The following is a 26,681-nucleotide window of genomic DNA, read 5'->3' as shown; positions in this document are numbered from 1 at the left end:
CCCTCTCCTCGCCGGCCAATCCGAGCGCGCCGGCCCGCGCCCGCCTCGTCAGCCAATCAGGTGGCGGAGTGGCGGCCGGGCCCTCCTCCTCCTCCTCGCTCGCCCCGTGGCAGCGCCTTCCCCCCCTCCCGCCCGGTGCCGCGGCGCAGGCGGGCGGCTGCTGCTGCTGCGGCGGGCTGCGGCCGGCGCCCCCTCCTTCCCCGCGGCGGGCAGCGGCTGCCGCCCGACGGGCTTCGGCGCCCCCTCCTTCCCCGCGGCGGGCAGCAGCTGCCGCCCGACGGGCTTCGGCGCCCCCCCGCTCGCCGCGACCCTTCCGCGAGCGCAGCCCGAGCCATGCTGCTCCTGGCGGTCGCCTTCATCGTGGCCTTCGTCCTCCTCCTCTACATGGTCTCGCCGCTCATCAGCCCCAAGCCCCTCAAGCTGCCCGGCGCTCACGTCGTGGTGAGTGAGCGAGGCGCCCCGGGAGGCGCTGGGCGAGGCGGGGGTCCCCCCTCGCCGGCCCTTTCCGCCCGGCGCCGAGGGAGCGGGCCGCCGCCGCTCGGCCTCGGCGCCTTCCCCCGCGCCGCCGCGGGGGTGGGGGCTTCCGCGCGAGCCGCCCTCGGCCGTTTTGCCCGTTGGGCCGGGGCGGGAGGGAGGCCGCTCCCTCAGAGGTGGGCGCGCAGGGCTGTGGGGAGGGGGGTGCCGCTGCCCGGCAGGCTGGCCGGGGGGCGGGGGGGGGGGGCGGTACGGCGGCCTTGGGGGGGGCCCCCCGCGGGGAAGGCCCCGCTCCGGGGAGGGGGGGAGTGGAGGGAGCCTCTCGATCACGGGAACGGCGGGGGGTAACTCCCCGCACCTGGCGGTCGGCGGCACCCGGAGCGGCGCCGGTGGCCGAGGGCCGCCCCGGGGAGGTTCAGCGTTCGGGGGGGGCCGCCGGTTTGCAAGGAACCTCGGCGGCTCGCTGTGGCACCCCAAGCTACCAAAACATGGGAGCCACGAGTCCGAGTGATAAGGAAATGACCTGTACTGATGACTCTGACAACGGCTGTCTTTCTCGGTTGGCTTAAGGCGATCTTCTGAGTCACCAGAAATGCAAACCCTCTTCAGTCTTAATGTTGACTTTTTGAGACGTTCCTTTTGTACTCTGGAAGCTACCGGTTACCTTGAGTTCTGTTTGCTTTCAGCATCTGCCAAGGTGTTTAAGTGGTGTGTGCGCTCACAAACAAAAGGGAAAATCTATGGTTTCCTTGGTCTAAAAAACAAGTCAGGTGTGAGGAAATGGGAAGACTAATACAAAGGAAGTGGTCAGATGACACTCATGAAACTTTTTGTATTTAAGTACGTAGGTATCAATGTCTATGAGCAATATCTTGACTGTCTGCAGTCAAGAAGGTAGAAGTTTTTAGAAAGGCATCTTCGGAAGAACATACTGGGGAAACAGTTCACGAGTAGATGACGCTCATGAAACTTTTCGTATTTGAGTACATAGGTATCGATGTCTATGAGCAATATTTTGACTGTCTGCAGTCAAGGTGGTAGAAGTAAGTTTTTAGAAAGGTGTCTTCAGAAGAACATACTGGTGACACAGTTCACGAGTAGTACACCATTAGAAGTTGTATGAGTGTGTAGCTTGGCAGGGGAGGAAGGGGAACAATACCCGGGTGCTTTGAGGTGGATCACAAAGTCGTGAATTTGGATGCATGAGAGCAAATGAGTTAAGCAGTTGAAAGAATCGGGGTCCTAGAATTAGCTTTCTAAACTTAGATTTAAATCCCTAAGGTATGCTCTATGCAGAGAAGCTGTAGTTTACAGTTTGGTTAAATTTGCTTGTAAGGGGCGAGTAACACTTGCAGATGCCCTTTGCTACAGCGGGAGTTTGGGATAATCCAGAAGTTAGACCTTTTAGGTACAAGTGAATTTACAGCTACTCTGAGTTAATTTTTTAAATTTTTTTTTTTAGCTCTGTATGGTGTCTCTTTTGTTTTGTTTTGGGGTTTTCATTATTATTTTTGGAGCTCCTCTTTGGAGGATGGAGCTGTCCCCAGAATAATTTAGACCTGTCCAAGTTGCAACAGTGTTCCCTAGTTGCTTTATGCAATAGGTGTTACTTGGATGCTGTAACTGGCTTTACAGCATCATATGCTGTGTGAGGTGTGTTTGAGCTTGCATTAAGGTTCCCTGGTTATGGTTCTTCCCACAGGAGTAATGCTTGTTAGGGAGGAACCCTTCAATAGGATTTTAGGAACCTTCAATGCTGTGTAAAAGAAAAGGTGAAGCAGACTTAAGAGCCTTCTGCGACTTTCATGCAGAAATAGAATAGCAAATAAAAAAAAAATTAATGGATTTTATGACAAATTTTTGCTTGGGTTTTTTTTTTAATATGCATTATGATTATCCCAAATTTTGTCTGTTCTTTATGTGATTAGACTCTCTAAAAGCTACTGTCCTGGTTCTTCTAATCAGAATGGTTCATTTAAAAAAGTTAACACTGAAAATGACGAGAATATTCTTGTCGGAGAAACCTCCCTGTAACCACTGACGCTAGTTATATGAGCAGTTTAAGCTCAATTTAAAACAAGTGGAAGTCTCAAAAACAGTGGTCCTGAAAGTAGTATAAAATTAGGAGTTCAGCTAGAGAAGTAACTATATTAATATATTGATTGAGGAAAAGGCTGTAGATACATTTAACTTGATGATACAAATCAAAATCTGCAGGTAAACAGTTTTCTTGGTGTCACCAGTGGCAGAGCTACATGTTTTATTTTGACTTGAGTTAGGCTTTTAAAGTATTCATGCAAACTAATGACATGTGGAGCAATTGTTTCAGAGTTCACTAATTCTTAGATTTGTAGATGCTGTTAATGCTGGATGCTTGTACATTTGGATTTCAAATTTTCTAGTGTAATGCATAGGGAAAAATATTGGATGATGGTACTGTAAATCAGGAATTTTGTTCAGGGAGGCTTTCCATGTTGTGTATGTAAAGTGAATTCTTAAATTGTATACTGGGAGTAAGTGTTCTCTGCTACTGAAATGACTGAGAGACTTAATGAAAATATTTAAGGACCATAACATTCTCTAAGGGCTTCTCTGAAGTCTTCTCACAGAAAAACATCAAAATCTGTTTAAGTAATCTGCATATGTAAATTCTTTTTAGTTTATGACTCGATTCAGATAAGACTGTAGATTGATATTTGGTAATCTTTGTCAGGTGTTAGTTAAACCCAGTCTGGAAAGAATAAAGGAATGAAGACCTGCAAATTACGTATTTAGCTGGTTAAGCCCTCTAAAGAGGGCAAGTGATTACCATTATACAGTAAATATGATTTTTCAAGGTGTACTTGAATAAATTGTTTTTCTGAAACAGAAAAAGTCAGTCTTACCTAGAAACTCTTGTTCCTGGGGGCCTCTTGAAAGTATGGTGAAAATGTATCCGTTACATTTCTGAAGGAAGGTCATTGGGCAACTGCAGAGGCTCTTACATACCAGTTAATGAATTTTCAACTTAAGTCAGCATTCTTTTCACTCTTAATCCTTCATAAAAAGTACTTCACTCCTAGCAGTTGTGGTTAATAGATGTTTGGGTTATGGCTAAGTAACTGGCTTTGGCTGCCTTTTGGGATAGAAATTTGAAGCAGAAAACTTGTGAGTTTTTTCTCTCTGTCCTCTCCCAGAGTCATTGGCATGATGGAAGTGTTTGCTGTGTTAGGCGAGGCATGCTTTCTGGAGGAATCATGATCATAGGAGTCTCTTTTTCCTTTGAAAAGAATAGGACTGTTACTCAGAGTGAGAGTCTACAGAACTCCAAAATTACTAATGGTCTAATCTTGTGGGTTGCCCCCCTCCCCCTTTAACTGCTATGTATTTTGGTGACCCCAGTGAGCACCATTAAATAAAAAGGACTTCTCTGCTATCAAATTGGCTCAAGCATGAAGTTTAGCTTATTTAAAACAAAATGCTTTTTAGATGTTTAATGCTACTTGCTTTGTTTCTAGCACGGGTAGGAAAGTGTTCTTAAATAAAGGGTATAAAAGTTATTTTTGTGCTGTAGAGCTGCTGCTTCTTGCGCTGAACTTCTCCATGCTTCAAAATCCGGAAAACTTATTTTATACATCTTTTATTTTGCCATGGGCTTTAACTTTCTCCTTGGCTCTTAGGCTACATACTAGCACACATCACCTATTCTGTAACAATAAGCTATTATTTTGGTAGCTGGTTCTCACAGTAGACAGGAAAATAAAAACAGCATAAGGCAGTAGTCATCGCTGCTTCATATGTATTGTGCTCACCTGCATCACATTTAACTTTGTCCTTTGTCAGGGATGTTACACCTGGCCTACACATGTTCTCTCTGATCTTTCCTTCCTTTTCTCTACAAAGCTACTTTGCTTGATGGAGCAGAATGCAACAAAAACTTAAATTGTTAGGGCAAAAGCAGCCTTCTGTAAATTTCACGAGTGATGTTCAGAATCTGTGTTTGCTGAAATACCAAGGCTAAGCTTCCCCTGCCTTGTTTCAGCCTTAATCTTTCTAAAACAAAGTTGAAATTTCTGCAAAAAAACCCCTGAGATCTTAGTGATATGAATGCAGTTTATCAAAGTTTGTGGACTAACAATGGCAGGAAATGTAAAGATGTTCTCTGCTTGGGACTATCTCCCATTCAGATTGAAAAGGGCTTTTTGCTTGGACGTTGTTCAGGATGATCATGCCAAATCCACATGCATAAGGGTTATCTCTAGTCTAGAAGTAGTTTCACCACTTCTGTGCAGAGCCCAACTTGATAACTGCAGTCAACTTTAAGGATGGCCAATCTTGGTGTCTCAGCATTGTAGCTCTTGTGTTGGGAGTGATATGATCTGTGGTTTGGATGCATCCGAGTGGTTCAACAAGAGGTCATTTTGACTCGAGTCAGGCATGCTAACCGCTTAGAGCAGATTATAGGGATGTTCTGTTTCAGTGGAACTAAATACCTTCTGTCAGAGCAGTCTAAAAGCATGAAGGCAGCTTGGATCCAGTGCCAAGTGAAAGTTAATAAGCTCTGTTGGAGATACCATATCAATCAAGTCTTGATTTTGATCATTCCTGATGATAGTTCTGTTAATTTGGAGTTGCACTGTCTCATCAATTGAAACGAATTTCCAGTATCTCAAATCTGAAAGTCAAAAACAGCAATTCTCTGTACCCTCACCCCAACAATTCCATTTATCAAGGGGGAAATAAACCCTATGATCCTTAGAAGCTGAACTCTGTTATTGTGACGGTCTGATAAATTAGTCAATGTCTCAAACATTTGTTAAAGAACTTTGCTGGAGATGATGGCCTCTGTAAAAACGCTGCAGTTGTGTGAACAGGACAATGTGGCCGGAGGACAGGGCCCCACAGAGGGTGGGACTATGCTTCTCCAAAGCCGCAATTCCTTATCTTAAGTGACCATGAGAAGGAGCACAGCGTATGCACCTGGAGGAGGTGGCCTCATGGAGGATGGGACTGTGCTTCTATCTTAAGTGGTCATGCCAGCAGGGAAAGAGAGGTAACTCCCCAATGAACCCCCAAGCTCACCAACCAATTCCAGAGAACCCCAGGAATGTGAACTGCGCATCTGGAGACCACTAACTAATATGCTATAAAAGAAGGGAGAACGAGTTCTCGGTGCGCTCCCTCTGGAACTGGGTCTCTCTGCTGGCTGGACCAATGCTGGACCCAGGACTGGTGAAACCCTTTTCTTCTCCCTTTCTTTTTCTTTCTTTCTCTCTCTCTTTTTCTCCTCTCTTTTCCACAGTCCTTACGCCTCATCCTTTTAAACATAAACTGTTGACCAAGTCTGAGACTAGGAGTGGATCCAGCCACCCCTGAGCTCTTTTTTGAGAAGGAGTCCAGAAAGCAAGGGGGTCTGCTCTGAACCTTGTGACTCAACGGGAGGGCTCTCCTTCTGACACAGTTTCATGTTCTTTTTTCTGCTTCTTTTTACACCTCCCTTTTCTTTTCAAAAAGCAGCTTAATGACATGAGGCAAGGTCCATATTGATAAGTGCACTTGTACTTGGGCAAGGTTAGCTAGGTTGAATAAATGTTGATTGTTGTTTGAACTCCCCTGGTATTGTTTCATCTTAATTCTGACAAAGGAAATCCACAAACCTGAGTCACTCCAACTTTGGGATGTGACAGTTATCAAGGATCATAGCTCCAGAAGTTGGAGCCAGACTCTTTTTGGAATAGCTAATTTGGTACCTGTTATTCTCAAACACAGAAACAGCTCAACAACACTGCTCAAGGCCTGGTAGTACTGCATCCTGAACATCTGAATTAATACTAGGATTTAATTGTCCCTCACTGTCAAGAATTTAGTCTGTGTTTTGAGTTGCTGTGACCAGATTTTTATTTTTGCTAACTCCTCTAAGGCTGGGTTACAGTGAAATTTAAAAATGGGATCAGTGGCAATTCAAATGTCTGGAACTAATGAAAGGCAGTAGCACTGTAGAACTATTGGCCACAAAGGTAAGTAACTGTAATAATGTCTTGTTTAATGGAGTAGATGTGTGCTCTTCCTTTAATTCTGAGCATCTATGTTAGTAACTTACCTACCTAACAGACTTCATAGATTTGCTTAGGCTAACTTCATTGTAGCACAAAGCAAAGTTTTCACTGGTGTTAGCGTGGGGGTTTGGTTTTTTTTTTTTCTGTTACATTGGCATTCATGGTGAATGTTCCTGAAAGATGTGAATACTAGTAACAACCTCCCACATACCGGTAACAGCCTCCCACCTGAATGATAAAGTCCCCAGCTAATGGATATTGCCTTTTGTCATTGACCTGTCTGACATGAGCCCTATCCAGTGTTCTTGGGTGTGACTGTGAATAAAAACTTCCTTTTTCCGTTTCTTGCATGACTTAGACCTTATCTTTCTGAAATGAACATTAGTGTTGCCTGACAAGCCAGGGGCTTGGTGCCTGTACCATCACCTTCAAAGAATTTCTCAAACACTGGTGTAGTTGACCTGTTAATGATACTCAGCAGTTCGTGCAGGTAGTAATTGGCTGTCTCTTGGTGCTATGCCAAAAATTGGAGTTGGAGTAGTCTTCCATGCACATTGATTAGTTCACGTGCTGGTGTACCTGCTGCCATTGAAAATCTGTAGAAGCAGCTCACAAGTGCTGTGGAACTGAGGTCTGCCTTAATGTATCAAACTGAGCCTTTTAATCTTTTCAGAGATGTATTGAAATCTTGCAAGCTATTCTGCGAATACACTAACATTCTTAACTTCGTTCCATTGTGAAGCATTAAATTAATTCTGGGCTTCTGCTGAAGTCCCGAATCGTTAACTAACACTCGCACTCTTACGAACTTCATTTACTTTGAAAGCAGTCATCCTTGCTTCAAAATGTTACAGACCAGGTTTCACATTTCTGGAACAGGACATGCGTCTTGGAGTCGTCCTCAAAGATCAGCGTACTGTGAAGCTAATCTTAGAGAGAGAGAGTTAGAAGCTAGTTTGAAGCACCTATCTCTAATAATAGAGGAAGCCTAAAGAGCTGAAATCAGTCTTTGTGAATATCACACCCATTCTTGGCACATTTGCACACAAACCAGTCAGAAAACGTGGGCTATGTTGTAAATCTTTGTTTGCTGGGATTATTTGACTTACGCTAAGCTATTTTTGAAGGTTAGTGGTAAAATACTCATATGAAAGAAGAATTTAGTGACTCATGGGAATGTACTTCTGACTCTTCTGACTTTACTGCCTCCAAAACAATTTTAAGGATAATGCATCTCTAAAAACAAAACTGAGTTACTGGCAGATGAGGAGACAACACAAGGTTTTTGATAGGATATGTAGTTAGAGATTGGGGATCTTTGCTCTTCCACTAATTAGCTCAATGCCTCCATATTCTCACACTTAAGATGGAGGTGATACCTTACTTTCTCTGATGCCTTTTGAAAGGTTTTGATAAAGAACAAAAAATTACAATTTCTAGAGCAATCCGAGTCACTTCTTTTTCCAAGTACTAGGAAATCTGTATTTCAGAACTCATTTCCTCAACAGAATTTTTTTACAATAACTGCTTCTAGGCATTTTGTTCCAATATTTGCTCAAGTATAGCCTCTTAATATGCTGTTAAAAGAAAATTCAAATAATTTGAGTATATAAAGAAGATACCAGTGTTTGTTTAAGGACCAAAGTCAAATGCAGACTGAGACTGGGCTTAAATGAACAAGTCATCTAAAGGCAGTGTCAGACAGGCAGACATTTTTATTTTAGTCAAAAAGAGAGGTCAGGATTGTTGTCTGCATCTTGTTCCACATGGAGTTCATAAGTAGGTTTATTGAGGGTAGTGAGAGAGGTGTTAAGGTGACTTTAACCTGTATATTGGTATCATTTGGCAGTGTATCCTCCTGCAACATATGGTGTAGGACTGTAGTCATCACCCTGTGTTTGCCTATAGACGAACTATTAATTTCCTGTTTGCGTGTAAGACTATTCAGTGTTACAGTTTAGAGGAAGAAGAAAAGGTAATGGAAGTTTAGGTGTGGGCATCCCCACAGAACTGGAATTGCAGGGTCGCATGGACAGTTAAAAGTCCAGACTTGGGGACTGAGAAATTCTCTACAGAGGGCCAACTGTTGAATTAATGGATATTTTTTTTTTAATAAGAAAATGTATTTTCTGTTTATTTTTATGTGATGATATTTTCAGCAGGCAATCTACAATTGTTAATTTTACAAATAATTACTGCTGTGATCAGGTACAGAAGGGTGGTATATAATTGTATTATTATGGCTAACATTAATAGTGATTTCAAACTTGTAACTACTGCTTTTAGAAATAACATACAGAACTTAGTCAAAAGCATGTGAGAGAGCCCATGTGGGAGTGGGTCTAAGTGTGCCTGACGTAAGAAATGAGCAAAAAAATACCACTGAGGTAAAATTGGGTTTGGGATAGAAACAAATGCTCATCCATCTATTCAGATCTTATTTTTCATTCATACTCAGTAAGTAAACTAACTTTAGCATTTATTCTGTGTTCATACCTAATTGGGTGATATTTTAATCTCAGTATATTTTTAGAATTTTCATTTGATGTGACTCATCATATGGGTGAAGGGATGAGAACAGTGAACTAACACTTCCATTTTCAAATAACTTTCAGGTAACTGGAGGCTCCAGTGGAATTGGAAAATGTATTGCTATTGAATGTTATAAACAAGGTGCTTTCATAACACTGATTGCAAGGGATGAGGTAAGTGTATGTGTGTTTTTACTGGCTAAACTCTATTCACAAAATCTATATAAGCGGGGAATAATTTTGGAATTGATAATTATTCATACTTTCTTCAGTGTATATTTTAAGGGGATCCTAAGTATTTCAAATTAATGCATGTGAATAGCAGAGGTGGCTGCCTTTTTAAGGAGTGTAGCCCAATGTGGAATTTGTGATGAGCTTGGCTTAAAACTGCCAGTGCTATCACTTCTGTTAATGGCATTCATTATTTCACTGTCTAGATCTGGTAGAGGACAAAAGCAGGAAACACCCTATATTCTTTAAAACTGTAGAATTTCCTTACAGTAAGTGACAACTGGGGGATTAAAGACAATTCTTAACATTCACAGAGTATTTTGGTGTCTAATTAGCATTACATGATACTTTTTACTAGTGAAAAACTGTTCATCAAGACAGCTTTGGAGGAAAAAGGGTTTTGTTGTTTTTTTAACTAAGAGGTATTCTGAATTTCATTGGAATGGCTCTGTTTTCATAATGGGTTGTTATTTGTAGAGAAAAAAACTAATTATTCAGGAAATAAAAGCACTTAACCTCTTTGGGAGGCCTCAGTCTCAGCTGTCTTTGATAATTTACTTACACTTGAGAACTGACTTTGCATAATCTTGAATGCAGCCAAAATTAACACAAGTTTTCTTCAAAGGAGTATGACAATTTGAATTTACCAAATTTTAGTTTTATTTTTATAATTCCATGACAGTGATTGTTCTTCAGAATAGTTTATGTACTGTTACATAAATACAAAGTAAAACCAAAATCCAGGAGAAAAATTAATACCTGCAGCCTTAGGTGCTCTGTGTAGTTGTAGGAAACAAAAGCATTAAATCTATTATAGAAGTCGTTACTGGCTTCAGAAGATGAAGTGAAAAACAGATAAGCAAGTTCTGTAGCTTGATGGATTTCATGTTTTCAGCATATATTCATAAATCTGTAAAATAGCAATAGTAAAGTGTTGTAACTAGTTGAGGATAACTTTGGGGGGGTTTAGGGAATGTTTTTTTAAGCCTTACTGAAATACTGAAGACTAATGCTGCTCTCAGAACTGCAATGCTTTAGCTGTTCTTGTATCCATTTCAGAACAAGCTGTTGCAGACAAAGAAGGAAATAGAAAAATATTGTGTTAATGACAAGCAGGTAAGATCACTGCCAACAGTGGCTGTTGTGTGTTTTAAGATAGTCACTACAACGTAGTTCAGTAGTCCTGTCTTTAAAACAAAGCTGTTTGACAAAAATGTGTGAGGACTCAGTATTTGAATGCAAAAATACCAGTCTGCTTACATGAGATGTTCTGCACTCTGCTACATTTGATGTTGCCTAGCTAGTGCATTAGCCTGCTTTTCTTAGAGGAAAAGATTGATGTCTTCAGCTGTAGGTGTAGTATGCTTTTTTGGATAGCTGCAATTTACTGTCACTCGATAAGCGTTTGTATTCTTGAAGAACCAATTTTTTTTCAAATATCTTGCTTTTTGCAGTTCATAAATACAGCAATTGTCTTGGCAAAGAAATTCAGATACTTGTTTCCAGGTTTAGTTCACTACATCATACTTGTATTCCTTATCCTGGCAAAGTACTGTAACACATACACAAATTAAATTTGTGAAGTTCTGAGACTTCTAAACACTGAAGCTGCTTTGGTGAATAGATAGTGTGCTCCTGCATAAAGGCACCATTTTAGAGCTTGCAGAGCTACTAGCTTAAAATAGGTAAGCTTGCTATATTCAAAATATGCAACTTCAACATGAAATGCTAAAATTATATTTTTGCAACACTAATAATCAAGGGGAGAGGGGAAGCAAGATTGAGACTGTTAAAATCTTTGACTTCTCCTTTCTTGTGTTCAAGAACTTTTTTGTTACTTTCATGATTACAAATTGTCGTGGTTTAACCCCAGCCAGCAACTAAGCACCACGCAGCCGCTCACTCACTCCCCCCCATCCAGTGGGATGGGGGAGAAAATCAGGAAAAGAAGTAAAACTCGTGGGTTGAGATAAGAACGGTTTAATAGAACAGAAAAGAAGAAACTAATAATGATAATGATAACACTAATAAAATGACAACAGTAGTAATAAAAGGATTGGAATGTACAAATGATGCGCAGGGCAATTGCTCACCACCCGCCGACCGACACCCAGCCAGTCCCCGAGCGGCGAATCCCTGCCCCCCGCTTCCCAGTTCCTAAACTAGATGGGACGTCCCATGGTATGGAATACACTGTTGGCCAGTTTGGGTCAGGTGCCCTGGCTGGGCATGAGAAGCTGAAAAATCCTTGACTATAGCCTAAACACTACTGAGCAACAACTGAAAACATCAGTGTTATCAACATTCTTCACATACTGAACTCAGAACATAGCACTGTACCAGCTACTAGGAAGACAGTTAACTACATCCCAGCTGAAACCAGGACACAAATAAAAGCAATTTATTTGTCTATGAAAAGGGATTTGAATTGATAAATTGGATATTCTGTTGAAAAGAAGCAACAGAAAAAGCCGAATATGTAGAGGCAATAATGTTAGCACTAGCTGATACAAAATTTTCTTAATACCTCTATGAAATTATGTCTTCCACTTCCTTATATTTTTGTCAAATGGCTCAATCTGATTTTTTTTTTCCCCTGCACATGCTGCCTTACTCAGATCAACTTTATTTGAAAAACTAAGCCATTTGAGGTGAGGAGAAACTATATTTCGCCCATTTGAAAAAAAAAAAAAAATCCTGATAACTATTTCTTGTAGCTGCTCTAGTAGTTTCCCATACTTAGCATTAAAGTTAATCTCTTGTCAAACACTGTGTCAGGATGTTCTTTTTAAAATCTGTCCAAGCTTGATAGATGCAGACTGTTTAAAAGACTGTTACTTGATGCATGTTCGTAAGAGTTTCAGTTAAAATCTCCGAAAGTACCCTCAGGGTTGAGCAAGCTCCAGTGTGGACTGAACAGGACTGCTTTTGCAGAAGCAGCTTTAGACTTGCAGCCAGGTTAAGCACAGGCAGTGGGAGTCATAGGTAGGCTGGCTCTTTGGTAGCTGTTACTGGGTTGTAGACGAGGTCACAGGGAAGCCTTCCTGATCTAAATGCAAAGAACAGAACTGGAAAAAGGAGTCTGGGGCAGAGCTTGCACTGGAACAGCAGATCAGAAGCTGGGAAGTGAGGATAGCTGAACTGAGAGAAGCAGTACAAAAGGATTGCTGAAAGAGTGTAGAGAAAGATGTTGTCTGATATGGATCATGTACACAGAGACTGTTATGTTTACTAGATGTCAAGCTAAGAGGTGAAGATCCTCAGAAAAGATTACTTTTTACGTGAGCATATACTGTAACTGTTCAGCTCTTGGATACATACATGAAACCAGGTTGCATACATACATTTTAGTGTTCGATGTTTACATGCAATTTATTTGGAGTGCTGACACTGCAGCCTTTATGGGTATAGGTGTGCAATGGAACAAAATCCTTGCCCTTAGAGGTTTCTTTGCAATATATTTTTTTTTTAATCCCTTTCTTAATATAGAATATTCCCAGTTACTGCACTGGGAACTGAACTGATCTTTTATTGTAAAAGCTTTATTAATGATCCAACACCACACAATATTTAGAACAAGATGTGAGGAAGAGGGCTGGCGATACTAGACTATTTCTGGCAGCATATTCTGTGTCCTAGGCGTGGATCTATGGTGCATGCTTTGGAGTGAAGGTAATGGGTATATTGTAGCAGGAGAAAGAACGTATGTATGATAATAGAAGCAGAGGTGAATTGTATAATGTGATAGTAGTCAAGAAAAGCTGTGGTAGTTCCTGAGTGTTGTTCACAGCATGTATAACTAATCTATGCAATCTGATATATTAAACAACTGCTCTAATTTTGATACAGAACTGTGAATTTTTTTTAACGTCCTCACTGACCTTGCAAAGACATCTTGATAATAAATCAGTGTCCTTTTCGTTCAACTGCTATTTTGTTGTTAAACTTATGTAAAAGATAAATATTTCCAAACTACAATAAATGCCCTAAGGGCATGCAGACCCACCGATAACTTGCACCACAAGTTTACTCTGATGTCCAACTACACACAGTGCTGGGAGGCAGGAATAGCCAACCTGCTGTACAGGTATGGCAGGCAGATTCTGTTTATGCAGCTAAGAAGTGTTGCAGTCTGACCAGAGGCAGAACTGACAAATGTCTAGCTGCCAAAGCAGTTAGTTACACTGTGGTAAGCCTTTTTTTTTTTTTTTTGGTGTGTGTCCACGTGCTCTATGACAAGTGGTCATGATGATACTTGTTACAAACTGGTGATGACTTTGTGTTATTTCACCTCAAACTGAGTTTAAATGAATTGACCAAAGTAACAGAAAGGATAGAAGTTGGAACAAGAATACAGGAGTCCCTCCTTTTATTGAGATAAGAGATTGCTTTTGCTTTCAAGATGATGAACTGCCCTGAAGCTCTGCTGATTGCTCAGCAGAGAGGGTAGCTTATTTGTCAACACCTGGCCAAGCTGGAGTTTGTAGCAATCTTATAGCTTGTAAGTGGTAACCCAAAGACAGTGCTTCCTTTGGCCAGAAGTTGATTTGAAGGTGCTTCAAAATGTAGATTCTGAGATCACCTTGCTGAAAGTAATAGGTAACTTCCAAGAAAAACAGGGCCTAACTTTCAGTTGCAAGAAAACTTAGGTATTGCTGTCACCTGTTTTTTGTCATCCTGTCGCCCCCACCCCGGGCCAATGCTCTGTTTTCTGGACAAGGAGTAAACATATACACATTATTTCACTTTTTAGGTATTTTTGACACTGTGCAACTAGTCAGTTTCTCAGAGAATTTTTATTTTAGTTTTGTCCTTGATGTGTCTCAAGTAAACGGTATCCAACTAAGTTTACTACTATTCTTTAAAAAAAAACAAAACCAAAACAAAACATGAAAAAAGTGGGTAGCGTGCATTGCCAGTACTAAAGTTAGCAGGTTTTTAACACTTGCTTTATAAATTTTGGAAAAGTTTCTTTGCTGTGCTGATGCTGCAGTTTCAGAGCAACGCTCTGCAACCATGCCTTTCTATGATGTGGAAACAAAATGTTTTTTCTTAAAGATGAGTCTAAGCCACACAAATGGTTCGACTTGTGTTTAGTGCTGATGAAAGTTAAATGTAGCACTGTGGAATTTTGACTGCCTTAGAATAGTTTTTACTACACTTTATGTAAATAACTTGAATCATAGTGTGTCTAGGTACAGTAAATTAGAAATGATACTTTGCACACGAGTAGCTGCTTTGAAGATCCTGAAGTGCTTATTCGTTCTTAATATAATCTTTATTATACTCGAATGGGTGTGTGAGGGGGAGGAGCTCGGAGGGGGCAGGGATTGCTTTCTCCAGTGTGGGAGAAGTGCAAACTGTACTGTCAGAAAGACTACTTCTTTTTCTGGAAAAGATATGCCATTGGGTTTTGTTTCATTTTGAAAGGCTCGGGGTCGACAGTTACTGGACTTACTGTGTTGTAAAAATGTTCTTTCACTTACCTTTTCTAGGTTGTACTTTGTATTTCTGTTGATGTATCTAAAGACTACGAACAGGTGGAGAATGTTCTAAAACAGGTGAGGAAGGAACCGATTCCCCTATGTATCTTAAGAAGCTTACTGGTGTGTGATGTATTTCTAATGGAAATAGTTTCTTATAATGATACTGTGCTATAGGAAGGGGGTTTTTTTCCTGCTAAAGAACAGCTTAACCTCTATCCCTTCTTCCAGGCTCAGGAGAGGCTGGGGCCAGTTGACATGCTTGTAAACTGTGCAGGAACATCAGTTACAGGAAAATTTGAGGATATTGAAGTAAATTCTTTTGAAGTGAGTGAGCATACTTTTTTATTTTATTATATGATGATTTCTTACTCAACCGTTCTAACACTGCATTTGTATATCTTTGCAGACTTTGTATTAATAGTGATACACTTGATTTGTGGTAGCTGTCAGAATTAGAATGTATCTTTAGATTTGTGATGATTGCCTCTGATTTCTCAGCTAACTATCAATCCATTGATGGGTCAGAACAGTGAATTCTCCCTCGGGGAAAGAGTCCTCAAGATGGCAAAAAAGCCTGGCATGTATTTTTATAGTTTAATGCACTGTGAAAGGCACTGAATTTCACATGGTCTCATTTTTATTCTGGTGAAGACATTTTTTTAATACATTTTTAACCTGTTTAAGAAAAGTTTGGCTGTTATCAGTGTTCAACTCTGAGGTGCCCAAATTGTTTGCAGCTTGAGAAGCTGCTGCTCTGATGAAAAGACCAAAAAAAAACCAAAACACCAAACCCCTGTATTTTGGTTACTTTATGCCCACAGTCCTCAGGCCCCTGTCATCTATAGATAACACTGAATCGTCTGAAAATAATAGGCATAATTTTATAATAAATTTGAATCATCCCTTCTATTGCTTCTGTGGGCTATCAGTTATGTTTTAGGTTGTCTAGAGAGTGAAATTAAAGACTTCCCCTTCTCCTGCCAAAGATTAAAATCTCTGAAATGCATAAATGCATAAAATTTTTCCTGTTTCCTGTTTTAGAAAGCTCTTTAAACTTTCATTTCATTATGTTTTCATACATCATGTGTAAATGGATTGCTTCCTGGACACTATTTAGGTTAGATTTTTCCCTCAAATATTCTTCTTTTTTCCTTGAAGGCCATATGATTCACAGTATTATCAGTATCCTGGATGCTATTAAGACTTGCAGATAGACTGGATTTCTTTTGGCTTGAAGTGAGATTTTTAGCTATAAAACAGTTTATGAAGCTGTAGAATAGAGAACAATTGTTTCTTTTGCCAGCCGATAGAACTACAAATGGAACTTCATTGTTAAAGCAGACTGAAATAGGGATTTTTGCTAAATAATGCCAAACAGCTGAAGGATTCCGAATCTGTGGCTCAAATACCATATTAATATCGTTTGTGCAGAGATTAATGGCAGTCAATTATCTGGGTAGTGTTTACCCGAGTCGAGCAGTAATCGCTACCATGAAGGAACGAAGAATGGGAAGGATTGTGTTTGTATCATCTCAGGCTGGGCAATTAGGCCTCTTTGGTTATACAGCTTATTCTCCAACAAAGTTTGCTCTTCGAGGGTTGGCTGAAGCCCTGCAAATGGAGGTATGTGTGCAATAATTTAAGTATTTTTGATTGTAAACAAAAATACTTTTTTTTAACTAGCAGCACAGCACATTTTCATTTAAATAGTTCTCTTTTTGTCTTGTGCAGCACTGCTGATATGTGTGTGCTATGTTGGCCCTTTTTTTTGGCAGTAGTACAATCCTATTGCTCTGCATGGGGTTGTAGAAACTAAGCTGATTTCAGTCGCATAAGAGGGAATAGATTGAATCTGTTCCTAGAACTGAAGATGACCACATGTGCAGACATTTTAAAAATAATTTATTTTAACTAAAAGGACTTGGATTTTAAGTCTTTTGAGTAAAAGTCTTTTTCAAGGCTCTAAGTGGAGAATGATATTGAAGATCCCATGGATGCATGAGGGGCAGGCCACTGATTCCCAACTTGTTTGTGAGGCTATGGTAAGTGGTATGTGAACCATATGAAACAGTAAAACTTGCAAGCTAGAAATTGAGAATTGTCCACAAAAAAAACCCCTGTGTTGACAGTGGTTCACCCTTCTAAATTTTGGTACATATGAGCTTTTTAAAGTGCAATGATCTAAGTTTATGCTTAAGTCAAGACTAAAAACCAAAAAACCACTGTTTTCATTATTCAATAGAATGAGGTTGGTAAGTACATTGTAATAAGACAGGTAAAATTGATTTGAAAATTACTTCCCTTATTCTTCTGTTAAGAATGTATATTTTAGTTGTTAACTGTTTATATATTAAGTGTCTGTGTTTGGTTCTAGACCCTTGCCTAGTCCCTGTTGTTACCATGTTCTGTTCCATTTAGTTGTATGCCTTGATCAGGATAAGAATGTGAGGTAAAATTGCCTCTAATCACTTCTGGCCTGCCAAATAGAACAGCGTGACTGCAGGGTCTTTCTTCAGACTGGTGATAGATATTTTTGTGAAGACTGAATTATTCAAAACTAAAAATAGGGCGTTCATGGACCTGTGATGTGGTATTTCAGTAAGTGTTTTCAATATAGAATGTTTCATAAAATAAATAAAAATGCTTAGCACTTCAGAACACTTTCCTTTATCTTAGCTCTCTGAATATTTTCATTAAAAGCTTCTTTATTTGTATTTGGAGTACAGATTTGCATTGTAGTTTCTGAATAGTAGTGCAGTAAGTGATGTAATTCTGTGACACATACATACAAATACATAACTAAATGCAATCCTTGACATGAGACCTTCCATTTTTCCTCACGCTTTCTACTTATTTGTCTCCTTAGACTTTGAGCCCTTGCAAGTTTATACCATGGGTTGAAAAGCCTTGTGACTTGAGTATACCTCTTAAAGGTTTCAAATTTGAATGTTATGGTTTTGTTGCGTTTTTTTTCTTGTATTTGTCCAGCAGTAAAAATATGTTGACATAAATAGCAACAAAAGAGCATGCTAATAAGCCTCAGTGAAGGCCTTTTTGGCCTTGTGTTTATGCATGTTGGGTACCAGTGTTTGGCAATGGTTTAGTCTTTTTTTGAAATTTGAAATTGGTAAAATTATAGAGCTAAACTACTTTCATATTCCTCCTAAATGTCTTAAAAACACTTAGATTCATCAAATAATTTACATCAAATGCAAGGGTTTTAGATGCTTTTATTAAACAACACAACCATCTTTTAAAATCTTTGCTGCTTTGCTTTCTCATTTGACAAAGCTCTTGAATCTTGCAAGTGCTGAATATGAGGGTGGCTTAACCCTAGAAGCAGTTTAAATTCATGCTTGCTGTATTTCTTCAGTACAAGAGAAATTAATGAAGTTATGAGTGACATGTAAAGGCTGTCAGTATTAAGATAACACTTACTTTTGTAAAATACAGGTAAAACATTATAATGTCTACGTAACGGTGGCCTATCCTCCAGATACTGACACACCTGGCTTTGCAGAAGAAAGTAAAACAAAGGTAAATTGTCCTTCAGTAATACTGTAATGTTTTGAAAGCTTCACTTTGTAGTAAGCAGTGCAGTTCAGATTTCATTCACTTTCGTAGTACTTTTGAAATCAGTGCATGTTAAAATTTTAAGAAGTACTTCTAAACTCTTCAATTTTATCAACTTAACTACTCAGAGTTAAATAGCTTGTAGGATAATTTTGTGTAGCTTATTGTTCTGGCTTTAAATGGAAGAACTATCTACCTTTTAATACCCGAAACACTGCAGAATCTTTTTGTACACAGTTGAAATATTGTTGTAGAATGGTAAACTGTAAAACCACTATTTGTTTTGATATCAAAGCTTAATGAGCCAAAATTAATATTCTTACTTTGCATCTTTAATATGCAGTTGTTCTGATAGATGTGACAGATCAAATAATCCTCAGTTTCTTCAGTGAAGTCTGCGAACTAACCATGCTATATGAATATATGTAATGACACAATTCAATAGTGGCTGTTGTCTAGTATTAAAGTAGGAAGGAAACTCTTGTGTTGTGTTTTGTAGTGCAAATGACAGTATCACTTTTGAGAAGGGTATGTTAGCAGTAGGCCTTTTTCATTTGGCTTACCTTAAAAGTGAAAGTTCTAACCTTCAAAAAATTTAGTCGCCTCTCGTCATTTGACATGTCCCTACACATGAAGTATAATTCCAAAAACTACATTCAGGCCCCACGTTCAGACTGAAGTATCAGGTAACCAGAGAAAAATATGTCTTACTTTTTATTTGCATACTGTGAACTAGAAACTTGATATCTAAGGAGATCAGCCTTTTCAAGATGCCCCATCATGTATAATGGGAAGTTGAGGTTGAATTCTATTTTGTCTTTCACCCTTTGTATAGGAATCAGTAGGGATTGTATAACACAATTCTTACTTCATAATTTCTTGCTATCTTTAAGAGATGTGTGATATTTATCTTTGTCAAAAAGTTGTTGTCTTTTAAGCAAAGACTTAAGCTTTGTTTTAGCATAAATGAAGTCTTCGGGTGACTTGCTCCTATCGTGATAGTGCACCTTAAATCTCTGCAATATTGCATTGCTCTGACAGTTCAGATACTAATTTATTATTGTTGCATTTATTTAATACTACTTAGTTTAGAACATCTGTCTCTGTAGTTTGCATCTCGTTAGGACTTTGCTATTTTTCTCTGTAATCATTGAATATAGTAAAAGAAAATGTCAGGAACTAGGATACAGCTTTCCTGTGTTTAATCTTTTTTTTTTTTTTTTTTTGAGGTAACTGCTTTACAAATTACAACTGTGCTTTGGTTGGCTGATAGCCAATCAAGTATTTAATGGCTGATTTCTGCCTGCCTTTTTCTCAACATGTCATTAACTTTAGCTGTTGCTCTGGACCAGTTGCTAATTTTTTTCCCAAACTTACAGTATTTTAATTACTGTGGACATCCCTATATTTCTTTCAGATTTGGTTGATACTGGCCAGTAAGCTCAAAAGTACATAGGGGTTATGAGATGGATATCTGATAATGTAAGCGATATCACCGTAGGAAAGCATGTAAAAGGTGTTTGTATGTGATTTCTGCTGGCAAAGACACTGATTTCCCCCCCCCCCCCTTAAAATACACATAGTAAAAACCAAACCAAAACCAAAACAAAAAAACCACAAAGTTTTCAGTGAGCCTGACTTTTCAGTGAAATCAGGATTCATAATTCTACAGATACTTGGAAATGGGCCTGTTTCTGTGAAATTTAATTTCTGTAGTACTTTGGATTGATAATGAGAGAGAAACCTGTAGTTGCTCAGCTCTTCCCTAGAAGTGCTTTTTTTAAAGTATTAATCTCAGAATTAAACTAGTTTCAGTATTTGACTAGCTTTGAATGCTTCAATTAAATTTTGTTATTAAATGTAATTGAATTAGCCATTAAAACAAGTCAACCTGTGACCTAGTACTCTTTTTCTCCCTAATTTAGCGCTGTTTTTTTCTTCATCAACAGAACCATCTATCTTAACATATTGAGCATTTAAATAGCTTGCTGTGCAGTTACCTCCATCATTGTTTTATTTATTAAAAGGACATGAATGCCAAACATGCTTCTAAATTCTTTAAAGCATATTTTTGCTGTTTGCTTTTGTAACAGACCAGATTTGTTTGGTTTGGGGTTTTTTGTGAAAGAAATTGTGGCTGCTAAAAAACCTGCCATAATTGCTTTCTTCTAGTGAGGTAAAATGGCAAAAATGCTCTAAAACACAAAGAGATAAAATATAGTGATGGATTTTGTTGGATACCAGTTTGTGGAGTTTGAGAAATTTAAAATTAAAAAAAAAAAGTGGTTTTTTAGGATCTTAAAATATTTCAGGCCTATCTTTTGCTTCATTTCTGGCAAAAAAACCATAAATGAACTAATGCAGGTGTTGAGGGGACATAGTTTAAGCATTTTGATAGCTTTTACTGAAAATAGAGTACTTGGGAGGGAAAAAAACACTTTTTCATATTTTATTGGTAATAAACTATTAAAAAAAAAAGTACTACTCAAGGAAAAGCTGGCATTTCCCTTCATAAAATTAGACTATTATTTATGAAGGTGCTTTTACCTTTCTTTAAGTGAATGTTTTAGGTGACAGTATGATACCACTTGCTAACGATGATGCCATCCATGACAAAAGACCCAAACCCAAAATTTGACCTTCGTATTTTTCTCTCCTGTGTGGTGTTAGTCAAACTTATATTGGTGTTTTTCTACTAAAGCCCTTAGAGACGAAGCTAATTTCTGAAACCTCATCTGTTTGCCAAGCAGAACAAGTCGCCAGAGTTATAGTCAAAGATGCTGTAGTAAGTAAATTATCTTTTTAAAGTATGCTCTTTGTTAGAGGGACTTAAGATCACACGTAATACTTGTTTAAGAGTGTAAAACAACAGCTAAGCTAAATGCAAAATCAATTTACACGAAACAGTACTCTTTGCTGGTTAGTTTGAACAGGAAGAATTTTCTTTATTATTCTTTTGCCACTGCGCCCACAAAATGATTTTATACAATCTCTTGGAACTAAAAAGTATCTGAAGTTGTACATTAGATAGAACAAAATGATGCATCAGTATGATGCAGTGTCTCAAAGAGAGATTATGACTGACTTTAAAGCACTAAACTTTATTGACTTTTTATGTATCAAATACCATTTGCCTAACCTCAAAAGCTTGTTGGACTACCTTATTTTTCTTGAAGATGAGTTCATATAAAAATAATTTTACAATAAATGAAGGCAGTCTAGCCTTTTTGGCTTTTAATGTTGTATGTGATTTATGAGTGATTAAAATACATAAAATGCTGCTCTTAGTGGTTATAAGTGTATTGCCTTTCTGAGGAATTTTTTTCAATGTTTTGTGCTATAGAATGCTTGCATGCTTCATAAAGCACCTCAGAATGGAAACAAACATGAAATTTCGTGTTCATAAAGCACAGCAATTGAATCCTAGAATCTGTAATTATTTTGCAGTTCCAAATACTCTTGATCTTCAATATGATTTACATTTACAGCAGGTGTTCAGTTGTGAAGTTTTTACAATATTTTCACAAATGCAGCACATAAAATTGTCTGGTTTTGGAGTGGTGAGTTTTAAAAGCAAGTACTACCTCGCTGTCCATTTTTAAGTGAATGCCTCTTGGAATGTTGCTGTATAGCACAAAATATTTTTTACTATTTTGATTCTTAATTGTGTTAATATTTTTTTACATAAAAGTATTCGCTGTTAGTGACATCAGTCAGCTATGTTCATCAAGAATAGCTGTTGAAAAAATACACATCGTGATTTGCCACAGCGGGATAAATTACTACTTTGCTTTTCTTAATCTCTGTCTTCCTTCCATCCAGCAAGGGAACTTTAACAGCTCAGTTGGATCAGATGGTTACATGCTATCAATATTGACAAGTGGAATGTCACCAGTCACTTCTATTACTGAAGGTCTTCAGCAGGTAAGATTTGGCAAGGCCCCGTAGTCATAATTCCTTATAGTTTAAAAGACTTTAAAATGTAGAACATTATGCAAACATTGATTGATTATTTTTTCATCAAATGGCTCTTAATACTGTGGAGACTTGGGTTTAGGAAACTGAAGTAGTATTTTCAAGCTGGAGCAGCAAGTTGGCAGGAAAACTAAGATTACTACCCAATACTCAGTCCTGAACTGTTACATAGTTATGATGGTTTTCATGAGTTTGTTTTCCTGAGGTTATGTAACAAAACTGCCTGGAACTTTTTAATTTCACAAGTAAATAATATGCTGCAGTCTGGGATCTTAAATGAATTGAAAGATGTTTCTCTCTGTTTCCAGGTTGTTTGCATGGGCATTTTTCGCATCGTTGGCCTATTTTACCTAGGAAGTTTTGACAGCATAGTTCGTCGCTGCATGATGCAAAGGGAAAAATCTGAAAGTGCAGATAAAACTGAGTAATCTTTACTTTGACTTGAAAGAAGAATGTCAAACAGTCCTGGACAGCTTGCTGCTTAAGTGGGACTCAGTTTTTCTCCTGAAGGATTTAGACTGGAAGTACTTGCTATGTGATCGATGAGTCCCCTTAAAAGCTATGAAAGAAAACAAAAGTACAACTCCAGAAAATGCCAAACTATGCAAAAGTCAGAATGAGGATTAGATTTTTTTTTTTTTTTTTATTATTTGAGTTGGAGCGAATTTGGGGAACTTGTAAGTGACCTGCAGAGTAGAATTTGAGAATGGACTATGTGTGGTAATTCTGGACAAATGCTTAAGTTTTCTCACTTTGGTGCTTATGGACAAAATAAGTACCATGATGGACTGCGCTGAAGTAGATTGAAGTCCCCCAAACAAGTTGGTACCTTTTGCTAACGTTTTGGGACTGGTTTTAATTTAGAATGTTAACTTTTCCTTTGGCCAATCTACAGATCTTCTGTCAATGACAGCTTTCCTTATTCTGTCCAACATGCAGCTGTGGAAACCTTAAGATGGCAGATACATTTGTACGATCCAAGCTTTCTCAGTTTGGGAGTAATTAAAAAGTATGGTTTAATATATGCATACTTTCTAAAGGGAGATGAAGAACCCATTCCCACAGAGAAATGCTGGTGATCGGGTCTGTAGCTCTTCTGGCCTTTGAAGAATGTTGTGAACAAAAAAATCAAACCAGTATCAAGTGTGTTGATTTATGACTTTCAGCATTTTAAGCCATTGAAATAATGTACAATTTTTACAGATACTTACTTTTCCTTATCTGCCAGTTTTTGCTCTGGAAAGGAAAGTAGCTTAATGCTACTGTTATGCACATTATTTTTCAAAGCTGCAAATGATGAGCCAAACCAGTAGTTGATAGAATCAATTGTAATGAAAATGCCAGGCTCTTCCAGTAGCAGGAATGTAGCTTTTGGGGGCAGAGGGGTCGGGAGGGGGACTGGTGTGTGTCAGAATGGCATTCCACACTTAATTGTATCGCTATACGGAAAAACTTTCACATGACAAGAAATTATTGAAAATACTCTCCTTCTGTGCCCCGCTTCTAATTTGTTTCATTTACATTATATGAAACAAGGCTGCTCAATAACTGCTTCAGAATACACAGAACCCAGTGATTGTTTCTAATAAATCTTAACACTGAAAAAGCTTGATGCATAACAATGATGTTTTAAGGGTGCACTATATATACTGTTTATTTAATGGACCACTACAGCAAGTGCCTTGTGAGCTTTTTTTTCAAAAGCTGCATATTTTGTATATGTTAGCAGTGATATGTTTTCAATGTCATATTTTCCATTTTCAGTCAGGACTCTGAATCTAAAATTACTTGTAAAACTGGGCACTTTCACTTCCTTGAAAGTAGTATTTAACAACAAAATAGGAAAAATTGATTGCTTTTGTTAAGATAGTCTTTACATCTATTTAAGAAGAGGTATTCAATTAAACCGAGGTGAAAAATAATAGGTGGTTAACTAGAAAACCTTTAAAATTTAATTTATTGAGGCTATTTTCCCTCTCTGAATTCAGTTGGTCACTTTTCAAGTTTTCTTCACATAGACTAAACTTGCTTTAATACCTGGTTTACAAACATATTTTGGGGGGAGGGTCACATTGACACTCTTGTTTTAAGTGGTTAGACTGTCATTAGATTGCAAATGTTGAGGCACTGTTGAATTCTTCACAAAGCCTATGTTTTAGGTCCCACCTCCTGATTTTTGTTTAGAAATGTGAAGTTGTGCATGCCTATAATATAATACAAATTTTGAGCATAGAGTGTATTCCTGCATTTTTAAACAGCTGGGCTTCAGTGCAAAGAAATCTAGTGTGCATATGTTTCCTGTGCTGCTTAATGTGAATGACATAATGGAGCATTTATCGTATATCCATTGTCAACATTGCTATATTTTTTAAAGCAACATAACAATGCTATTTGGACCCCATTATCTATGTTAATTCTTATTTTGATGCAAATCAAATACTCCTTTGACCACCTGCAAAAGATACCAAAACGGGTGAATCGGTTGTGCTGTAGTTTGAAAGAAATGCTTATGTAAATGGCTTGACATCAACACAGGCTTGAAGGTCAGGACTTAAAACCAGTAAGACTTTGGATACTTGAATTTTTGGATCTTCAGCTTGGAATGTTAAAGGGTTTGCATTTAAGGAACATAATCCAGAAGGTCAGAGCACACACAAGACACTATGGCAGCTGGGCCTCTTTACAATATTTCAGGTTGGACATCTTAGATCACTAATCACTCTTTCTTGGCTGAAGAGTCCTCCAAATAACGACTGATACAATTCAGCGCAAGTGTCTGTGAAGGAGGAATAAGAATACAGGGTGAAAGTTATGGCACTGATCTATAGAGACGTCAGTTCACACCTAATTTTGCCTAGTGTAAGTCATTGTATTGACAGTAAAACTGTAGGTTGAACCCCTCAACAATTGTGGAAATGGGAACAAGGCAAGGTTTTTGAAGGAACAAGTAAAGAATAATCTTCTTAAATGTCCTAGTTTCTGCTGTTGCAAGTTAATGCAGTTAATTTTAACTGATAAACTTCTCAACTGTTTTATTGTCAAAACATAGTAAATTGTCAGCTACAGCAACCTTAGGTGTAAATTTTGTTTTCTTATGCACATTCTCTATCTACCAATGTACTCATTTTAAGGTCCAATATTAAGTGAAGGAGATGCCTTGTAATCTTGTGGAAAAATGTTTAGCAGCCAAAAAAACTATTTTGCCAGTTTAAATGTTACAAAATCTCTGCATTGAAAAGTTTTAGCAGTGTCTTAGATCTGTGCAGAACTTCAAATAGGCTTTATTACTTTTTGTCAAAATGTCAATAATTTAATCACTTGTGCCATATCAGTCGGTGTCTTGTCTCTTGTTTTCTTGGTCAGTCTTTAAGATTCAATTTAGGCTTTGATAGTCTTTTCCATTCCATGTAGTTTCTAATGACTGTCTGCTTTAAATACAGATTTATTGTAACTTCACATACAGTTTACTTCACCAAGGTGTTCATGTGCAATTTAAATAGATTTAATATTTTACTAAGAAAAAAGATAAAGGTAAATAAACTTTATTTGCTGTGAAAAACTCTAGGCACTTTTAAATGGTAAAAATATATAGCATTATTTGTAAAAAGAAACTTTGTGCTTATTGTTTCATCATTTTGTGCCAGAACTGTAAACTAGTTTTCATATTTTATATTTCTCAAAATAAATGGAGAATCAACAAAGCCTGTAACTTGTAAGTTCTTTGAGGAGATGAAGAGCAATGGATAAATGCATTTGTAGGGCTTGGTGAGGTTTTGTTTGTTTTAAATCTGGGATTAGTTCAGCAGGATCCTCTTAATTTTGTAGGATAGCAGAGGAGGCAATATATCCCTCCATTTTAGCAGATTAGGGCAGAGGTGTACAGCAGATGAAGGATGTAAAGAATTTGACTGAATATTGTTAGCAGACCCAGTGTCATCAAACAATAGTGAAAGTGGGATTAAATTGACAAAATCTGCCTTTATTGCAGGAGGTGCTGCCAGTATAGAACTAGTGCTTGTGCTGTCTGGAAGTGCTTGTGAATCCTGATGAGCCAAGTGATTCTTATTCTTCCTAGTGGAAAACAATGGAAGTAATAGTTATGGTAGCTGTCTTTCTGTAACACCACTGAGCATGCAGCTGTGTAGGAAATTACTATATTATGTTTCAGCTGTGTGGTAGGAGGGCTTGAGTGGATAGCTAGCTCCAAGATAATAGTAGGGGAGAAATAGCCCTAAGATACTTATTCTCAAAGTAAATCCAAAATCTCAGAAGTTCAGTCTTTTAGAAAGACATTAAGTTATCAGAGCACCAAAATCAAAGATGGATTGAGGAAAGTATATGCTGTCTAAAATGTGTTTTTAAAGCTGAGGGGCTGT

At 38.3% G+C, this 26,681-nt stretch overlaps 1 protein-coding gene across 1 annotated transcript; it reads left to right on the top strand.

Moving 5' to 3' along the window:
* Nucleotides 1-100: 100 nt before the first annotated feature.
* Nucleotides 101-26,009, top strand: KDSR (3-ketodihydrosphingosine reductase). Its single transcript, XM_069808963.1, has 10 exons — nucleotides 101-441; nucleotides 9,125-9,214; nucleotides 10,331-10,387; nucleotides 14,767-14,832; nucleotides 14,986-15,081; nucleotides 16,189-16,380; nucleotides 18,211-18,294; nucleotides 21,032-21,115; nucleotides 22,153-22,254; nucleotides 22,614-26,009. Exons 1-10 carry the CDS (start codon nucleotides 334-336, stop codon nucleotides 22,731-22,733), a joined length of 999 nt encoding a protein of 332 aa, XP_069665064.1. The 5' UTR covers nucleotides 101-333; the 3' UTR covers nucleotides 22,734-26,009.
* Nucleotides 26,010-26,681: the final 672 nt, after the last annotated feature.

Source organism: Haliaeetus albicilla, chromosome 21 (genome assembly GCF_947461875.1).
Source record: "Haliaeetus albicilla chromosome 21, bHalAlb1.1, whole genome shotgun sequence".
Lineage (NCBI taxonomy): Eukaryota > Metazoa > Chordata > Aves > Accipitriformes > Accipitridae > Haliaeetus > Haliaeetus albicilla.
Note: the sequence above shows the minus strand (reverse complement) of the source record. Positions and strands in the feature narration are given on the sequence as shown.